The sequence below is a fragment of the Diadema setosum genome, chromosome 12 (genome assembly GCF_964275005.1).
Source record: "Diadema setosum chromosome 12, eeDiaSeto1, whole genome shotgun sequence".
Taxonomy (NCBI): Eukaryota; Metazoa; Echinodermata; class Echinoidea; order Diadematoida; family Diadematidae; genus Diadema; species Diadema setosum.
The window spans coordinates 7738243-7759110 of NC_092696.1; the positions used below are offsets into that span (position 1 = coordinate 7738243).

The 20868-nt window shown below is 38.3% G+C and overlaps 1 protein-coding gene across 1 annotated transcript in view; it reads right to left on the reverse strand.

The window, feature by feature from the left end:
* Positions 1 to 20868, reverse strand: part of LOC140236336 (cytosolic carboxypeptidase 2-like) — a 158517-nt gene that overhangs the window by 39369 nt on the left and 98280 nt on the right. Inside the window, 3 exon segments of the mRNA XM_072316292.1 lie at positions 11630 to 11740; positions 13316 to 13453; positions 14546 to 14669. Of these exon segments, the coding sequence (XP_072172393.1) occupies positions 11630 to 11740; positions 13316 to 13453; positions 14546 to 14669 (373 nt within the window).

Sequence of the window (20868 nt, forward strand, 5' to 3'; positions counted from 1 at the left end):
ATGTAGTTACATGTATTTCGAATGACAATGCGCACATCCCCTTTATCATCACACTTTTGATACGGCGGACAGAAGGCCGTTAAATTTCATTGCTCTCAATGATTCGATACAGTCATAGCTTTTAAAAGGTCCAATTAAACAAATTGGATATGAAATCACGGTTACAGCTCGTTATTCCGAAGGTTCGTTAGTAAGGTTCTTTAGTCCGAAGGTTTGTTAATCCGAAAATGAAATAAGGTTCGTTATTCCGAAGGTTCGTTAATCCGAAAATGAAACAAAGCTCGACTTACTTCGAAGGTTCGTTACGGACCCTATTATCATTTCGGATCCTATATCATTTCGGATCAACGAACCTTCGAGATAACGAACCCTATTTCATTTTCGGATTAACGAACCTTCGGAATGACGAACCCTATGTCATTTTTGGATTAACGAACCTTCGAAATAACGCCGCAAATGTTCGAATTAACGAACCTTTTTTCGTTTTCGGATTAACGAACCTCTATGGTTTAGGGAATTTATGTGTTTCGGATAAACGAACCTTCGGAATAACGAACCTTCGGAATAACGAACAGCACCCGAAATCACGTCTTTATCTTGTTAAGATATAAGACAAAAAAAGGGTCCCTCAGTTCACGAACTTGCGATGTTTCTTTATTGCGTGTGTTTCTAGCTTGTGTTTGGCACTCACGGAATGAATGCGCGTGCAGTATATGGTAGGCTACATACTCGTGCTCTTGTTGTTGCTGAACATTTCCCCTTCACAGTGATTGTGTGGCATGATCGTTGAGTATGTTCAGATGGTGTTAGTGCGTTGATTAAAATGTTACCACAATAGATGCACGTGTGCTATAACAACGATCTGAGGTCTTTGCTCCGCGCTGCTTTCTTGTTTACAAACATTGAATCTTGGTGAACTTAATTCACTATCGTCCCCATGCTAACATGCAAAAGAAGAAAACGCTTTTGTTCTTGTTTATGTGTACCATGCAGTGAACGGAAGGTAGACCTGTAAACTGTGCCGCTAGGCCCTAGCTGTAGTTAGCACTTTGACGGATTGTCACTGCTCGTCTACTATTCGAAGCGAAATGAAAATCAAACTAGAGATCTCGTGCTGTATACTTTCTCGTACTGTGTACTATGCAATTTGTGGTAGTACTTGTCAACGCTGTTTTTGGCTCAAACTTTTCTCTCTCAAACTTACTTGGTTACGCAGGGGCGGATCCAGGGAGGACCGCAACCGGCGCCCGCCCTCCCCCTTTATTTTTATTTTTTGTTGTTGAAACAAAAGAAATGTAAAAAAAAAAAAAAAAAAAAAAAATGGGGGAGGGGTGCGTGCGCCCCCCTTTAATTTTGTAAACGCGCCCCCACTTTACGGAATTCCTGGATCCGCCCCTGTTACGGGATAATACCTATCAGAATCTGTGCACGTGAAAAGCATTCAAACTTTCCCATGTTTTTGCTCTTGCATTAAAGGCGTATTAATTTACCACGTATACATGAAACAAAACCCCCATAGTTCTGAAATGTGAGTTATAGGGATAGAAACAACTGCTGGAAAAAAAAAAAAAATTGAATCCGTATGATCGAAAATACAGTACACTATGTGAACGGTTACAGTTCGCTATTCCGAAGGTCCGTTAATCCGAAAATATGAGGTTTGTAACTTGTTATTCCAAAGGTTCATTTATCAAAAAATGAAATAAGGTTCGTTATGCCGAAGGTTCGTTAATCCGAAAATGAAACAAAGGTCCTAATTCCGAAGGTTCTTTACAATCTATAAGAGAAATACTGATATCTCCTTATATTCTAGGCTTTATTACAAAAAATTATGTAGGATGCTTTGCACAACGGACCTATTATGCATCACATGTGATATCTAAAACATCTTTTAAATCACTGCTCCCAAAGGTAAACATATGACCTTTGTGTATCTACTCGTTTGTGTGTATGTGTGTGCGTGTGTGTGTGGGGGGGGGGGGGAATAGTTTCCTCCTTCTTCTTCTTTTTTGTTAGAGTTTATCTTAGTTGATCTTGATACAGTGTACCTCTTTCGGTGCGTCCTTTCTCTTGTTATGTCACTTCATCTGTTTCTACATTTTGAAGCAAAGTAATTTGTTCAAGCATTGTGTATGTCCTCGTAACCGTAATGTGTCATTTTGCTGCGATGAGTTGGTTCTATAATATAGTAGGCCCTATTATTGCTGTGAGATGTAATTTTTGTAATAACGTGTTGAGAATAACAGATTTTTGTTTCTGAACGAAAGGAAAAATGACGGAATTGTTTTGATAACCAATGTGGATGACGTGTTGAGAATTCTGATTCCTGTTTCTGAACGAAAGGAAAATGACGGAATTATTATTTTGATAACCAATGTGGATGACTACCTTCTATAAGTGATTTTGGTGTGAAAAGAGAGTTTGCTCAAAGAAACGCTTCTCATGAATGGTCAACGAAACAGAATACATCATACAATGCAACGTGACTCGCGTGCATTTAGCAAACGAAATGTCTAGACCTTTAAGTTCAAGTAAAATGCATAAACACAGAATAAGAAAGCAGACAAACTAACAAATATGGAATTAATGACCGCAGACGTAACGTAGGAAAACCTGACACCTATGCTTGAAGAAATTCCCACAAAAGCAGAGCGCAAGATAAAAGAATACATGTGCGTAGTCCATACAGGTCGTGATGCGCTCGGTCGAAATGCGTATGTCGCAGTAAACGAAATTTTAGGCATGTCTACACATGTATATATAAATACTTGAATTCTACATACATTGTATAGTTTTATCTTTACAATAATACATAAAACAACCCCTTTCCGCATCCCTAGAAGTCATAAAAGAAGAAGAAAAAAAAAAGAAAATCGCCCTTAAAGTTCAGGTTATGTTCAAGCTCACAACCCGTTCCCCCCCCCCCCCCCCCATGATGCAACAGTCCTGCTTTATAGCGACGGCGTTAACGCTTCATCGCACACACATAAATGGCGACAGCTTGGGTGTGTGAGAAAATTCATTCTTAAATGGATGCACCCCCATGGCACTCAGGATTATCACTGACCCTCCTATGCCTTTTGTCTATCCACCCTCCTGCATTAATCCCCCTCCCTTCACCTGTTGGCCTCCTTGCCCATGACCTCCCATCCTCTCCTTTTGTTTTCTTTGTTCCGTGTCCCTAGCCTGTCCCTGACTGTTCGTGTTGTGTGAACTTCTTTATAATGTGATTGCTTTCCCTGCCTGATTATCATTTTGCCTCTGACGAAGATTCTTTTGGAATCAAAAGCTCAGGCCCCTTTAGAGTATAGACTCCATTTTACTCCTTTGGCACGCCACTGATATTCGATAAGCAGTTTTCAGCATTTTTGTGTTTGTTTGTTTTTGTTTTTGTTTTGTTTTGTTTTGTTTTGTTTTTGCTACAGATAATTAGCCAATCACAAGACAGATATAATTCGATTCTAACCAATACCAAAATACGGTTGCCTGAATGTAAACTTTGGTGTGTTTGTGTTGTGTGTCGGCTGCAGTGTAGTTTGAAACAACAGAAACAGAAAAAAGAAAGAGGCACGCAATGCGTGCTATATACGAAAAGCCTCATTTACCGAGAAAGTTGATCGCTTCCATTCTCCTCCCATGTTGTTGTCAATGGAAGCGAAAGAGAATGCTTTTAGCAAGTATACCAGTACCTAAAGAGGACCTGAGGAACCCGTTGTTTTGAATGCTGTGCTCGGTACGACTTCAAAACGCAGTCGAAGTTATCAGAATGCCATTATAATAGAACTGATAGCTCTATAGAAAACTTGTTTAGGTCAGTAAAGGTTGCCGTAATGCAATCTTTGTGGAATTGACTCACTACATCTGAGCATTTTGAAAAACGTGTAGAGTACTTTCGTTTTGCATATAAATGTTAAGAAATAGTTTGAACTATGAAAATAAAAAAGTATGGTTACTTCAACGATGTTGAATAGTTCGATTAGCCGTGATGCATAAAGAGAATTCATGAATTCATCTGACTAATCCTTACCGATTGATGATCACTTCTATAAGCCAACAGTTAAGCTGAACTGCTTTGGAGTGATAAGACAGGTAAACGATGAAAACTTGGTACATGTTGTATGCTATTATAATTATTATAAAATCCTGTAGCCAGAACTGATTTTACGATCATCTTTAACCTTTCAGAAAGTTCCAGTTTTCAACTTAAATAGTAGCGATAGCTTGTAAGAGTAAATTAGCATCCCTCTATTTTTGGTCAATATGCATACTCTTAACCCTATTCTAACTGGGGGGGGGGGGGGGTCAAATTGACCCCCCCCCCCACGTTTCGCGTCACGATTCTGCAACGAGCAAAGATTTTGCCGCGTCGTTTCACAACTCTTTTCATTGAAGTCTTCCGCATATTTTGAGACCAAATTTGCGACGTCTGAGTACACCGTTCTGAAGTTACGTAATGTTATGCAAATGCATGTCAACCGGAAAACAGCTCAAATTCATGATATCGTGTGCAAATTGAATGTAAATTGTGTTTTTGGGGTTAAATTGATATAAATTATAGTATTTCATCTTTGAACCATTGAAATTAATCAATTCTATATAGTGTAGATAAGCCTGAAAAAGTGCCTGCAACAAATTTTGAAAAACAACAGAAAACACAAGGTCGAAAAAACAATAAAATACATAAGAAACTAACAAAACAATAAAAAACAAAAGAAATTGGTTTTGACTGTGCTTTATTTTTAAATGAAAATTGGTTTATATGTCTTGAGGAATTTTGACACAAAAATTTAGCAATACTTCAGTCTTTTTTATGGAGTTATAGGTGAAAATATGATTTCATGCACAACTTTGCATCAATTTATTAAAAATAGAAAGGCAATATTTTTCTATTGTATGACCATGTAACCTTGTAGTTGACATCCAGCTCTATCTTCAGGAAAAATTTCGCAGCGATCGCGCGATCGGTGGCCGAGATCTGAAGGGGGGGGGGGGTCACCCCAGTAAAAACTCCTCCCAGTTAGAATAGGGTTAAGCCAGCTGGACAGAGCGATCAATGGGCGCGATTATCACCACGCGTGGTTAACCTAAACAATGCTCGGCCGGCCTGTTCGGTTTCAGTGTTGTTTTTTTTTTGTTTCTATTTCCCCCTTTTAAAAACGAAGGTTCCTTAGTCCAGCCATTGTTTTCGCTTCCTGCTCAAGACATTGAACAGTTCAGCAAAGCTGAAGTTTAGATCACTAAACGGCGACATCGATAATAGGACTTAGATCACAGCCGAAAGTGCGCTCCTTCATTACTCTAGAATGAGAAAGAACACCCTGTCTGTGTTCAAAGTTGGGTTACGGACGATGAAAAAAAAAAAAAGGTTTTAATCATGAATTGTCGGATGACGTCGGCAGATTGATGATATAAATATTAGCGTATCATGGGAAAGATTAAGTAATGATGAGCCCAATGATATCGCAGGGCTCCAAACTAATTTTTATTTTTGACCACCAAAATCATTGATTTCTATTTTTTTTTTGGTGGCCAAAAAAATCAAGAAAAACATAGGAAAAACTAAATCGGTCCTACTAAAAACAATTATTAAGCATTACTGACGTGACAGGTACCCATGTCTAAAATAAATGAATACAAAAGTAGATCATCTTATCACCATTATTCTGAATTCTAAGATTTAGCAAATAGGCTTATAGATAATTATAAAAGTTGATGCCTATATAGGTGGTCATAGCTTACTTTTGGGATGAGAAAGTGGGAGCATTTCCAGATTGTTTGTTTTAGCATTGTAAAGAGCCGAAAGTTACCGCTATTCATTTCTGATTGTAAAAGCAATCATCCAACATTTACTATAGTATGTTAGAACCTTACGGAGCCGAATATTACCGTTAATCATTTTCAAATACACTGTATAAAAGCAAACAACCGACATTCATTTTAGCATCTTATGGAGCTGAATGTTACCCTTATTGATTTCCGAATGTGAAGCAAACATCCTCTATTTATTTAAGCATCATACTGAGCCTATGTATACCATTAATCATTTTCAAATGTGAAAGCAATAATCTGTTATTTATGTTAGCATTGTACCAGAGCTGCCAACCGTTCCGAAAAATTCGTATACGAAAAATCGAAGGGAATACGACAATATGAAAACGTCCTTAGAAAGTACGAATTCACAGTGGGGAAAAATAATGGGTAAAAATATCGCAAACGCACGTCGCATGTGCCATGTTATCTGTATTCAGCTGGGATATCGATGCATTGCGTACGCACCGTATGTGGAAAGCGCTGAATAGAAAAATGTGCGCACACGCATATCGCTGCTTGCGTACTGTGTACACCGAACAGAACTTCGCGCGCGTGAATCCCTGTCGCCTACGGACCCTGGATGTTTACATGGATCGCCGTGGTATCCCAATGTGTGGCCGGCCGGCTGGGGAGTGTCTACACACTGTAGCCAGCTGCCACTACAGTACCGTATGAGGCGGGGTGAAAGCGTCCCGTTGTGCAATGTCTGCTTCTTTTTCTCTTCTTTTCATCCTCTTGTCCCTTGCCTCCCAAGTACGAAATGATTTTTAGAGTGTTGTGTGTTTTTTTTTATAACGCTATTGCATCATTTTCTGCGAGGAAGTTGTAGAGGTGAGTTTCTGTTCGTGTATTGATGACTGATGTGCACTGCCCTCTGCAGTATATGTGCAGGTGAAAAGCGTTCGAACTTTCTTTCCAGAGTATCGTGGAAACTCGATTATTTCTAGGCCTATTAAAGGAGATTTCATATAACAGAATACTTATAACAAACTATTTTCCCGTCAAAATGAATCAATTTCCTTTGTTTTGTATCGTTTATTGACTTGATCCCATAGGATCTCGTCGCAATACCGAGTTTTATATGTGTGTTTATTTTCGCGTAGCTTTCGGTGCTGCAAAACTTTTGCTAGGGCCTAAGCTTACTACTAAACTTCGTTTTATTTCCGTCGTTTCTCACACCTCGTTTAGTACGATTTCTTACATTTTATATCACTTTATCTGTTCCCTTTATACTTTGAAGTATTTAAACGTTATTCTCTTAGTGTCTCGCACTGTTATTTTCGTAACGGCGATTTCTCCGCTTCGCTGCAATCGAAGCGACGGAGTTTGATCCCAGCCGCTTCGATGTGCTATTTGTTGTCTTTTCTAAATGTTTGTGTTGTTGGGAAGTGTTGATACTTTGTATTTGTTTCCTAACCTCGAGGTTAGGGCCTGCCGTCTGAACGTAACTATGAGTTTCCTAGGTATTTATCTCGAGGGATTATGCGTGTTTCTCAATGTTGATCATAGGAAAAGGCTAAAATGATCTTGAGTGATGTCTGATAGTGATGATAACTATGCTGGTGACTGGTGTAAAAAGACGGCTTCCTGAGAATGCTTAGCGTACGTGACGTTTGTTTTATTTCCCTTTCCCTCTAGTCTTCTTTCCCCCTTACTCTTCTTTCCCCTCTCAAGAATGATTAAAAAAAAGAAATTACGTACACCTCACAACAAAACGAACCATGTGCTATAGCAACTTTCGTAAAGTTAAATCTAAATGTTCAATATCAGCAAAGAATAAGGCGAAAACACGAATGACAATAAATAAAAGCGAAGAGATTGTGTATGCAGTCTCTTCGGCTCGAAGAAACTTGACACCCCACCCCTCTCCCTTGTGGAAATTTCCACAAAAGCAGGTGCCACACCCAGGTGCGTGCCAGACGAAAGAATGCGCGCATTGGAATAAACAGCGTGTAAGTATCCTGGAAATATCGATCGAAGAACCAGCTCATTAGTTGAATTAAAGGAATAATTCCAAAGATATCATGATTCTATGTCTATAGCCTTTCTTTCGGCGCATAGTAGGGAACATCGAAGAGTCGATTATAGTGTACTTGATCGAATATCTAATGTTCCCTGAACAATAACAAAAGGATTGATTATTAGTCAATTAAAAATGCAATCACAGAAATACATGAAAGGTCTCGTATGCCCAGACAAATTCACTACGAGAAGGTCCAATGAGATGCAGTCATCACCTGGTTAGACAGCAAAATACAACGTGTAAGGACAATTAATTTCAGTTCACGCGCATCAAAACTGCTTATTACTTTTCAAAGTTTTGGCTATCAACATTCGTTCGTGGGTGTATTTTGTTTGTTTGTTTGTTTTGTGTGTTTTTCCCTCGTGAAAGACGTAATGATTTCTTCATATCGAACGTAAATTGCATGTTTACCGTAAACAAGCCATTCAGCTCAGCTCAGCTATGGCGCATTCGATCCATCGAACTTGCAGTAACCTCTTATAGGCAGGAGCACATGGCGCATTCATTTAAACTTGAAAATGAAGCCACGTGTTTGCACCACATCGGCGCTTCCACACACAGCGCGGCATTTTGCGATCATCGTTATAGCAGACTTTCCGATTCCAGTCAGGGGAAAAGGAATTGGAATACTTCGAAGAATACTGATGTTTAAAATCCAATAAAATGAAAAAAGCCTGAAAACAACGCATGATTATGTTTTGATAGTACATAATTGGAAACACAGAACAGAGTTTTGCATCCGCTCACACAGAAGCTCTCTTGAGAAGATCAAGCATTCCCCGTCACCTGCTAGAAAATGGAAGCTTCCATAATCAGCCCAGAAAGATTTTGGAGGTACAAACTTGCACTTGTACACATTGCGAGAAAGCAATCAATCAACGCTGAACATTGCGTAGTTTAGAATCTTTATCGTGCTGGTGACCAGCTGGATGCTTCGGCGTGTGTCATAACGTTATGTTTAGAGCCTGTAGGCCTCATAGCAAAAAGAGGGAGATTGAAAAAAAATACGAATTCTGGTGGAAAACACGAATTTTGGAGCTGCTGAGTACTAATTTGTGCTTCGAAAGGTTGGCAGCTCTGTCGTATACGGAGCAGAATTTAACAGTTAGTCATTTCCAAATATAAAAGCAAACATCCGACATCTATTTTATCATTGTACGGAGCCGAATGTCACTGTTGTCCACTTGCGAAAGTGAAATGAGTCATCTGACAATTATTTCATCATATCGTATGGGGCCGAATTTTGAACGTCAAGGCAGACATCAGACAGTTTTTTTGTGTGTGTGTGTGTTTTGTTTTGTTTTTGTTTTGTTTTTTACCATCAAACGCAGCCGAATGTTACTATTCATTTCGAAATGTAATACACATGTAGCAAATATCCGACATTTATTTTAGCATAGTACGGAGCAGAATGTAACTGCTATTCACTTCCAAACGTAAAAGCAATCATGTGACATTAATCATTTTGGCATCTTCCGGAGCCGAATGTTATTGCTATTTATTTGCGAAAGTACATAGCAATATAAATTATAAGCAAGCATCCGACATTTATTTAAACATCGTACGGAGTTGAATATTATTATCATTCATTTCCGAAAGTCGAAGGGAGCTGATTGTTATTGTTATATTTCGAACGTAAAACCGAATATCAGACATTTATTTTATCATCGTATATACGGAGTTATTTTGGTTATTCATTTCCGAACGTCACAACAAACATGCGTTATTTATTTTAGCATCTTCCGGAGCTGAATGTTATTGCTATTTACTCTTGAACATAAAAGCAAACATCAGACATTTATGTTATCATATACACGGAGTTGAATATTATTGTGTTCATTTCCGAACCATCGAACGCAGCTGAATGTATACTGTTATTCATTTCGAAATTTAAAAGCGAACATCCGCCAGTTATTTTAGCATCGTATGGAGCAGAACATTACTGCTATTCACTTCCGAACGCAAAATCGTATACTCAGTATACGGAGTTGAATATTTTTGTTATTAATTTCCGAACGTCACAGCAAACATTCGACATTTATTTTAGCATCTTCCGGAGCTGAATGTTATTGCCATTTACTCTTGAACATAAAGGCAAACATCAGACATTTATGTTATCATCGTATACACGGAGTTGAATATTATTGTGTTCATTTCCGAACCATCGAACGCAGGTGAATGTTACTGTTATTCATTTCGAAATTTAAAAGCGAACATCCGACAGTTATTTTAGCATCGTATGGAGCAGAATATTACTGCTATTCACTTCCGAACGTAAAAGCAATCATCTGACATCTATTTTGTCATCTTCCGGAGCCGAATGTTATTGCTATTTACTTTCGAAAGTACAGGCAATCATCCGTCATTCATTTTATTATCGTAAGAAGTTGAATATTTTTGTTATTTATTTCCGAACGTCAAAGGGATCATTCGACATTTACTTTAGCATCTTCGGGAGCTGAATGTTATTGCTATTTACTTCCGAACGTAAAAGCAAACATCAGATATACATTGTATATTTTATAAACGTATATACGGAGTTGAATGTCATTGTTATTCATTTCCGAACATCAAAGCAATCATTGAACATTAATTTTACCACCGAACGCACCTGAATGTTACTGTTATTTATTTCGAAATCTAAAAACAAACATCCAACAGTTATTTTAGCATCGTATGGAGCAGAATATTACTGCTATTCACTTCCGAACGTAAAAGCAATCATCTGACATTTACGTTAGCATTTTCCGAAGCCGAATGTTATTGCTATTTATTTTCGAAAGTAAAAGCAAATATCCGTCTTTTATTTTATCATCGTACGGAGTTGAATATTTTGGTTATTCATTTCCGAACGTCAAAGGGATCATTCGACATATAGCCTACTCAAGCATCTTCCGGAGCTGAATGTTATTGCTATTTACTTTCGAACGTAAGAGCAAACATCCGGCATTTATCTTATCGTCTTACGGAGTTGAATATTATCATTCACTTCCGAACGCCAAAGCAAACATTCGGTATTTATTCCAGTATCATACGGAGTCAAATGTCACCGTGATTCATTTCTAAAATCAAAAGTAAACATGCGACATTCATTTTTGGGGCTTACGGAGCCGACTGTTACCGCTGTTCATTTTCAAAAGTAAAGGCAAACATCCGACTTTTTTTGTAGCCCGATTGGGCCACCGAATTTTCAGCAATGAAATTTTGGTGGCGCAGGTCGTTAAAAGTCGTGAATAGCGAGATGATCGTAACCGATGTCGATATGTTCTAATAATTATTGATACTTGAGTGATGAACGCATGTGCACAACTTCCGCAGGTGTACTTCTTTAGAAAGTAGCGAACAATCAAGGCAGTGGACATCAGAGTGTGATTAAATCGAAAAGAAGCCCCTGAAATCGGAATTTGATGAAAATGGGCAAAGTCGGAACTCCATGAAATGTATTTTGATTGAGCGGTCAAAATAAAGCTTAACGGGAATGTGCCCTTGAATACCCTCGTCCACCCTCGTCCACCCTCGTCCAACCCGCGTCAATCGAGACGCAAATTCCCGAGGATGGATTATCCGTGCGGGCGGATGGACTCGTCCACTGAACGTGTATACCCGCGGGTACCCGCGGGGATACGCGTCAGTGGCCTCGTCCAGATCTCGGAAAAGTGTGACGTTTCCCGCGGTCGGCACCGTACAATGTAGTAGGATATGACATTAACTCCTTCATCTGTGGGGGCAGCGCTGCATAATTAAACCACAAAACCCTTAAAGGCCGAAGGATCTAGGAAGGAAGGGGTTAAAGACCTTGGCATCAGGCATCTCGCTCGTCAGGTAGTCGAGGAAACCTTTCATCATCCAGCTTGAGTTGGTCTCGCCTGGGTGAACGCGAGCTGTCACCACGACTGCTTTCTTTGCCTGGCATGAAGACAAAAAAACAGAAATAAACAAATAAATGTGACCCATTACGACAAAAGGATCTGAAAGTTGGGGGAGGTCAATTTTCTGAAAATGACATGACATATATAACATGACTCATAAAAGTACCAGGTTGTGGAGGTATCTATGACTTTATGAGAGCATGTCAAGTGGTTTAGGAAACCAACATTCTGAGAAAATCACCTTCAAAATTTTCCTTCCGACGCAATTGTGATCAAGGGGAGGTAAGACAGTGTTCATCTTTTGACAATAGAAGGTGTGCTCATAGCAACCTCTATGATGTTCATTCAAGATTAGCACCAGCAGTCTAAGCATGACTAATCAGTAAGCAGGATGCCACGCACTGACCAATAAGATCGCTCCCTCGTTGGCAATTTGGCAAATACGGGCGGAGTCTATCTGCAGCACTAACTCCAAATCTTTGGACAAATTTCTGTTGCATTGAAAGTCGGAAAATCATGGCTCAGAACACGCTAATTTCTTGCCTTTCCTTTGATCATTTAGCTTCAAAATTTCAGGACATAATAGACAACGCACAAGACTACAAAATTATGTCAAAGACAGAAACTCAATTTTCTCAGTTCTGCGGTCAGCAACTTTCTGATCCGTTTGTTGTGGCGGGTCACAAATAATAGACACTTGAGGTCGAATACTAATTGAAAGTTACCTTCTAGTCTGTTATAACATTAGGAAGACACTGACACACAACCTGAAATAAAATGCATGCCACCTGTCATAATGCCACCATGGTACCCTTATATTGCACACACAAAACCCCTGAAATATGGTGGTATGGCTGAAAAATAAAGAAGTTTGTCTTTCTAAAAAGTCAAAAGTTTTGATATCTCATCTACCTTTTCTCTGAATATCAAAGTCTAAAAAATGTCTTGAAATCTGAAAATCTTTCTTTTACAGCATAAGAAGCATGTTACTACAGTGTGTTGAATTTCCGTACAGTGTTTGAATGCCTAAACTGCACACTTCAATGCATCTAAACTTCAAATTTAAGCCAATTTTCTCACAGGTATGTTCATCTGGCTGCGCGTTTTTTTTACTGTTTCTGTGGTGAGTTTACAGAAATAAAATGTGACAAGTGATATGATATTTTTGTTTGGTTGTTTCATGATGGTTGCTGTAACTCGCCCTTGTTTACAGCATGTCTTTGTTTTACCAGAATGCTGTATGTTCGTGGAATGTCTGAATTCTGTCAACACCTGCAATGTCTTTATACAAGATCAATATGAGTATCACAATGTCATGGTTTCAACCTCAAAAGGTCAATGACCTGCTGCTATCTCTTTCAGCTAGCAATACATTGCAGACATGCAACTTATAATCATATTTGGAAAACCTGTTTTTCTTTCTCTAATTCTTCATAATGGGAAGAGGACAACAACAAAAAAAGCTTGAAATTGTGACTTGCGACATGTATTTGAGTCACAGGTAACTATTCAGAGCAGTTCTAGAGATCTATCTAGAGATCAACAAGTTGCACGCGAAGCTATCGCCCACCCAGCTCCATCTCCACAACCAGCCAAGAGGGGGCGCTCTCACCTTGGCGTCGTCCGGATTGATAGAGGGGGAAGTGATGGTTAGGAGGTAGACCATGTTGCCGGCGAGGGAGCGACAGAGAATCCGCTGCTTGCAGTATCGGCTGCGGATGGGATCATTGCTTACATTCTGGAGGTAGTCCTGGCGTTGGGAAAAATGGGAGAAGTATTAATGATACACTGTACAACCAAAGCCACATCAATCAAAGATTAAAGGAAACTAAAACCAAACGAGCAATGTGGATTGAATGAAAGCAGCAACATTAGTAGAACACATCAGTGAAAGTTTGAGGAATATCAGACAATCCATGCAAAAGTTATGAATTCTAACAGTTTCTTGGTATTGGAACCGCTGGATAAAGAGACTACTAGAGGTTATAACCTCTGTGTGGACAACAATATAAAGAAAAAGTATAAAAGAAAATTCCAAAAAATTCACTTTGCTAGCATAATGAAAGAGCATTTGACTAACCACTTTTAGAATGCAGGGGGAATAATATTGCTACGCATAACATTATGTCAGTATCAAGTTGTTGGAATGACTAATTTTCATGAAATTCCCTTTATATTTTCTTTATATTGTTGTTGACACATACGTCATAACCTCTAGTAGTCTCCTCATCCAGCCGCTCCAACACCAAATCTTTAAAAATTCATAACTTTTGCATCGATTGTCCAATTTTCCTCAAACTTCCACCGATGTGTTCTATGAAATGTTGTTGCTTTCACTCAATCCACATACCTCCTTGGGTTTGGGTTCCCCTTAATCCCGTTGCATCTGTAAAGCTTCAGTTCTCCAGAGAGTTCCACCATGAAACAAGTGGTCCAAATGGCCCAAATTCACACGAAGGTGGTACAATTGAAACCAAGGTTTAGACCATGAGTTATGCAAATTTCTTCTGCGTAAATCTGACTGACAGACAGACTACATACGCCAACAGATGTCTAGTAGAGCTGCAAACACGCATTGATACGCGCATGTCAAAGGTACGCCTATTTCGTGCTTATATTTAGACCACGGTCTCAATTTGTACCATGGTCTAAGTTTCAACCACCTTTGTGAATTCATGCCCATGTGTATGGTCTTGATGGGAGATGACTCTCTGTATGAACAAACTCTTAAGTGGTAAAAGTTGAAGTGCTTCAGGGGCATTCCTGTGCCCAACTTTGCATATGGATTGGTTTACAAACGGCCGTGGACTGATGAAGAGTATGCTATGCTTATACCTCTTACCTGCAGGTCTGAGTAAGTGTACGGGTAACAGTGAGCGAAGTAGCAGACGTCGTTGTCGTAGGGGACTGTGAAGGTCCAGGTGAGGGAGTAGTAGAAGCAGCGCTCTCCCTTCATGTCTTTCCGCCTGTTGTTGGCAAGTCAGGCAAGCCGGAGTGACAGGTGATGGGGGAGGGGGCAGGAGGGGGAGGGGGCGGGGAAGGTGATGGAGTGGGGGAAGAGGTGGGGGAACGGGTGGGGGAAGGGATGGGGAGGGGAGGAAGGAAGGGGTAGGAATTGAAATGATTAACAGTTGTGGCAGGAAAGAGGGAAATAGAAAAGAAGGTTAGATGGGAAAAGAATGAAAGAAAAATGGACAGGGATGGAAGATAGATAGATAGATAGATAGATAGATAGATAGAAGGTGAGAGAGAAAAAAGTAAAAGAAGGAAAAGGCAGAGAACATGGAGAAGATGGATGAGAGAGATATGGATAGAGAGAAGGTTAGACATAGAAAAGAAGAAAGAAGAAAGGAAAGGGCATGGGAGATATATGAATAGAGAGAAGGTGACAGACAGAAAAGATGGAAGAAGAAGAAAAAAAGGAGAAGAGGGAAAATTGGTAAGACAAAAACAGGGATAGGAAGATGGTAAGAAAATGAAAGAATGGGACAATTGAAACAATGGGGCAAGGGAGAGATAGAAGTTGAAAGGTGCACATAGAAGAAGATGACAAAAGACAGGGAGAGAAAGGAGGAGAAGGTACGAAAGGTGGGAAGGAAATGAAAGAAGGGAGGATAATAGGAGGAAAAGATGGTGAGAGTAGGCTAGGACATAATGACAAAGATGAGTAGGTATAGAGAGATAGAAGAGAAAGGAGGATAGATGAGTACGGGAGGGAAACACGGATGGAGAAAATATCAACAAAAAGGGGGGGGGGGAGAGAGAAAAGGGTCAGGAAAAGTCCAGATATGGGATTTTAATTTTGAAGGAGAAGGTGGGTGAATGAAAGTATTTTCACGTTCATATGAAGGGAAAGATGAGGTGGGGAGAAAGATCAAAACAAGTGAATCACAGTACTAATAACTTTTATCAGAACTTGTCAAAGAAAAGTCAACATGTTCCATTTCATAAACTACAGCTGTGGGGATACTGTAACAAGCTCACAGATATATGCACCTGTTAATAATCAAGATAGATTTAGAACACATGTATATCAATGTAATATATCAAAGACAACAGAGTCTGATGCTACAACTGAGAAAACTTTGAAATATGATGATTTGCCTGAAAATCAGACATACACTATTTGTTAAAAATCAAATGCTCTACCCCTGGGATATCAAAGCTACATTGTTACCAAATTTTACAGCTTTAAAATGTTAACTTAAGAAATTTGAAATTTAGGGCTTTCAATGATCATTTCATCAGTCACGCTGTTTTGATTGTCCTAAAATAATCATGCACATTTCATCATGCCATTTAAATGCAATATGATAACAAAGCAAATGCATAATATTGAAAGCTGGTTTCTGGTTTTTGCTATGTTTTCTGTAAAAAAAAAAAGTTTCTTTGTATCAACTGTTATATCACTTTATATCATTACAAATATATCATTATATCAATTGACAGGCAAGGGACTGGAGATGTTCTTTACCTGACAAGGCTACCAATAATCAACAAAATTTCTCAGGCTTTTGAGGAAACAGATTCATACTGTACATACATGTGTAACATATGATTACACAAGAATTATATGATACATCTATCCTTACGTATGAACTTACAACAACATAATGAGTTTTTATTAGTAGTATACTGGCAAATACATTGTATCTATTCAGTAATAGCATTGATGCAAATTTTGTGAAAAAAGAACAGAGTGTAAGATATAAAGTGATATGAATGGTTGCGAGAGATGACTGTGTGACTTTTCAGCACTAGCAGTACATCCCTGTTTAAAATAAAGAATAGAGAAATAAATAAATAAATCCTAAATGTTATGAAAATAAGTCAACAAATTTCAAATATCCCATTGTTTCAGCAATGACTGATTTGATAATGATATAAAATAGATAGAATAATGAGTTCCACAGTAAAACAAACATTAATGCACCGCTTTGACGCCAGAATAGAGTATCGGCTGAATAGATTACACAAAATGAAAGCATTGCAGGTGAATGGTATGTGTGACATAGAGGGGCTGGGGGGTGGGGGGGGGGGGGTTCAGAAAACTGGTTTGCCAGGTGCAAGATAAATTCTGGCAAAGTATACTTACAAGTATTAGTTAAGTACATATTTAGAGCTTGATGGCAAAATTAATTTTTCTCATTTCTTGTTAAAATGAGATATTTATTATTAAAGCTGCTAAAAAACAAGGAAAATAATAACAACAAAATATGGGATATCTTGAATCATAACTTCAACGATATTCCTTGTTTATACAAGTATATGTTTGAAAATGGGTGCTTAGTCCATCAGAGTTAGGACAGAATGGTTACACAATAGGCTTCTAGCTGTGTTTAATGTCCAAGGTATTCCCAGCTGATAGTGCACCTAGTTACATGTCTAATGCAGACTTCCCAACCTTTCTGATTGAAAAATAGGGAAGATTTGGCATAAAAGGAGGGGAAAAAAGAGCAGTTCCCACGGGAGTGTGCAGTCAAGAAAAATAGGAAACGCCTATAGATTGAAACAAGAGACAGGAATGGTTAAAATTCAGAAGAGTTGGATGGTCTGCTTTGTGTGTAAGGCAAAGCGCTAGCTCATTGGTATTATGGTATTGCGGGTATTGTGCAGGTATAGTATCGAGTCGAGATGATGGCTTAAACTGTGCTCTTAAAGAAATCTAGCAGAAGGTGATAGCCCCCTCTAAAGTACTCGAGTCCTGTGAGAGAAGGTATTATTACAGTGCTCATTTCCACTCATGTGATCAAAACCTAGAACAACAGCTGGAAGAAAGCTGCACATTAATCAATGTGGTCTGATTTAACAAACATGTGAATGTGCCCACTACAAATGATTGTATGTTGTATAAACATACGTGCATACAATGTACAACTGTAGCTGCAATGGATTGCTCTCCAGGAAATATATGTAGCATGTATGAAGTGCAATCTGTATGTGCCAGCTTGATTGCAGTGTGACAAGGGTAAAAAAGAAAAAAAAAATGCAGAGAGACAGTCTATTAAAAGACAAGGAATACTACTTTCATTAGGCTACACCTATATGCATTCTTATTTCCATTACCATTTCCATAAATCCGCACCTTCGGCAAGTAGAGCAAGGTGGGGTAAACAATACCGGTACTTGTTTTGAACAGTATGTACACGTGTATGTGCTCAGGGAAGCTGTGGCTTGGCCTTCGATTTTATTGGGTGAAGAGGGTCAGGAATCATTCACTTTGTGAACGGGGGTGGCATGTTCTTAGTAGGAGGGATGGGATAAGGGAGGGTGTTTACATAGAAATAGAACAAGAGAGAGGTTGAACACACCCTGGATAAGTTTACTTACTAATCACACAACCACATATACACAAACCCTCTGTTAAGTATTACAACGCTTCATCTATACACCAAAGAAATAGAACAAACCCCACAGCTGTCAGACCTGCAGCACAATTTTATTTCAAACAGAACCCAGTCACCTGAAATTTAGTAATAAACTACAAAATGGCTCCCTTTACACTGTTCTTTTTAACTCTGAATAAAAAACACCTTAGTTGAATTGAATTATGTTGTGCTTGAGTATTTGCAAAGTGCCTAAGGAGATATTGACACCTCTATAAACTCATCAAGAGATATCACATCTTACCATCTTCACCATTCCATTATCTTCATCTTCATTACCATCTTCTACCAGTAAATTATACTATGATAGGAAATTTTACTCCGATTACATTCAAAGAAAATCTCAAATGCTGCCAGACACATCTCAATTTCTCTTGACAAAAGAAGGGGGTCATAATTTTGAGGTAGCATTTCATTTCAATATTTGATCAATATTATGTCCTTCCAGTTTAAAAGTTTCATTTCTTTCACTTTACTTTAACATTCAACCACAGTTCATGGTGAGTTTTTTTTTTATTATCTTTATTCAATTGCTCATACATGACAAATGATTGTTCCATATAGTAAGAGGCTGAAAGAGGACCAATTAATGCAATCACAAAAAAAGAAAAGAAAAGAAAAGCAGATGGATGTTACAGGTATTATTTACTATTTGAAGATGAAACAAAGACCCAGCTTTAGTGCTTCAATATAGTTCTGAAAAATGTGAGCTGGGGATAGGAACAACCAATGTAAAATTTTGTATCAGTATAATCAATGTTAGCATTGTTAGATATAGAAATGTGAACAATAGTTATAATAGAATGAAATGTTTCTAGACTGAACTGTCTGGTGGTTTATTGAGAATAATAAGTGATATCTCCTTTGGCTTTATTGTCATATTTCTATATGGTAAAATATTTTGTGATACAAGTGACCTAAATATAAAATGCATTAAATGCCACATTTCAAACATTTTGAATATCACTGTTCTCAATCTGTAAGGGGGACTTGCTTCACTTTAAGAATGTACCTTCCACTGTTTACATGTCAACAGCTGCACACACATTTACATGCTATTTGTTTGGCAGTGGGTTGGAGCAAATGTAAAAATGACTGATTCTCTTTTTTAGGGAGTGGGGCACACAAACACCATGCATTGGCAGTTGCATATGTGCGTCTGAATTATGAAATATTGGCTTACCGTCAACGTACCCAGTCTACCTTACAGCAGAATATAATCATCCATTTAGTACTCATTACATGACCTTGTAATACTCAGAGTGCAGTATATGAGAAATCGAAAGCATTTGTTTTACAAAGTCATTACGCCTAATAAGCATGACTAATTCAAGGGGAGTAAGAAAAAACAAACAAACAAACATCCATGTCTACCACATATGGCATACTCCGTGATAGACTGATATGTGTGTGTGTGTTGCGTGCATTTCTGCGAAGTGTATCAAATTGACTTTGCAGTGTTTTCCCAAGAGATGAAGAAAAAAAAAAATGGCAACCCAGTAGAAAGTTTTTTTTTTTTTAATGTTTTGATGAAATGGGGGGGGGGGATTACAATGATAGCATTTGTGACCCGCTACAACAAAATGATCCTAAAGTCGGGCGCGGTCGATTAATTGAAAATTGCATGACATAATTCCCTAATCTTTCTGCTTTAAATTGATATGTAACACATCTTATAAAAATAATCGGCTGCGGAGACATCGATGTTTAAAAGAGAGCATGTCGAGACGTCTAGGAAATCACTGTTTCGAGAAAAACGCCCTAAAAGTTTTCCTTTCGACGCAATCGCGATCAAGGGACACGCAAGTCAGTTTTCAGCTCCGGACAATAGAAGGTAATTAAGCCCTAGCAACCCCCGAAAAGTTCGTTCAAGCACAGGGTCGGCGGTCTCCTCACCGACCAATCAGTGACCAGGATGTGAGAAACGGCTGAGCATAGAGCACCCCACCTGCACGCACCAGTCACCAGTCAACAGTGTGCGAGCTTCACGCTTCGGTTAGCAGCAAGCAGCAAACTGACCAATGAGATCACTCTGGTCATTGTTAGGGGCGGAGCCTATCTGTGGCGCTCAATCCAAATTTTCAAACCAGTTTCTGCTTTGTTGAAATGCCAAAAAACATGGCTCAGAGAAACGCTATTTTTTTGGTCTTTCCTTTCATCATTTTGCTTCAAAATTTCGACAGATGATAGAAGATATGTCAGACTCCAATAATATGTCAAAATCAGAAAATCGTAAGTTCTGACCAATTTTAATGCTCTGACTTCAAACTCGATTTTCACGGCTTCGACCGTGCGCGACTTTAGGACCTTTTTGTTGTAGCGGGTCACATTTGGTAGGAATTCCTGATACGCTGCTTGCCAGCATGTCAATGTATCTTGAATGAGGTGAATGATTACAGTGTGTGGTGGCTGTGACTGAAACAAGCTACACTGTATTATGTTGAAACACACATTAGAAGACTGAACTAGCTCTTTAATAGTATATATGACAGATATATATTATAATACTATATCATATTATCTTATATTGTATTACATTACATTATATTATATTACATTATATTATATTGTATCAAATTATATCACATTATATTATATCATATTATATTGTATTGTATTATATCATACTATATTATATCATATCATATTATATTATATTGTATTATATTATATCATTGTATTATATTATATTACATTATATCATATTATATTATTTCACATTATAATGTAATATATTTTACTATATAATACAATATTAAATTGTATTACATGATATATT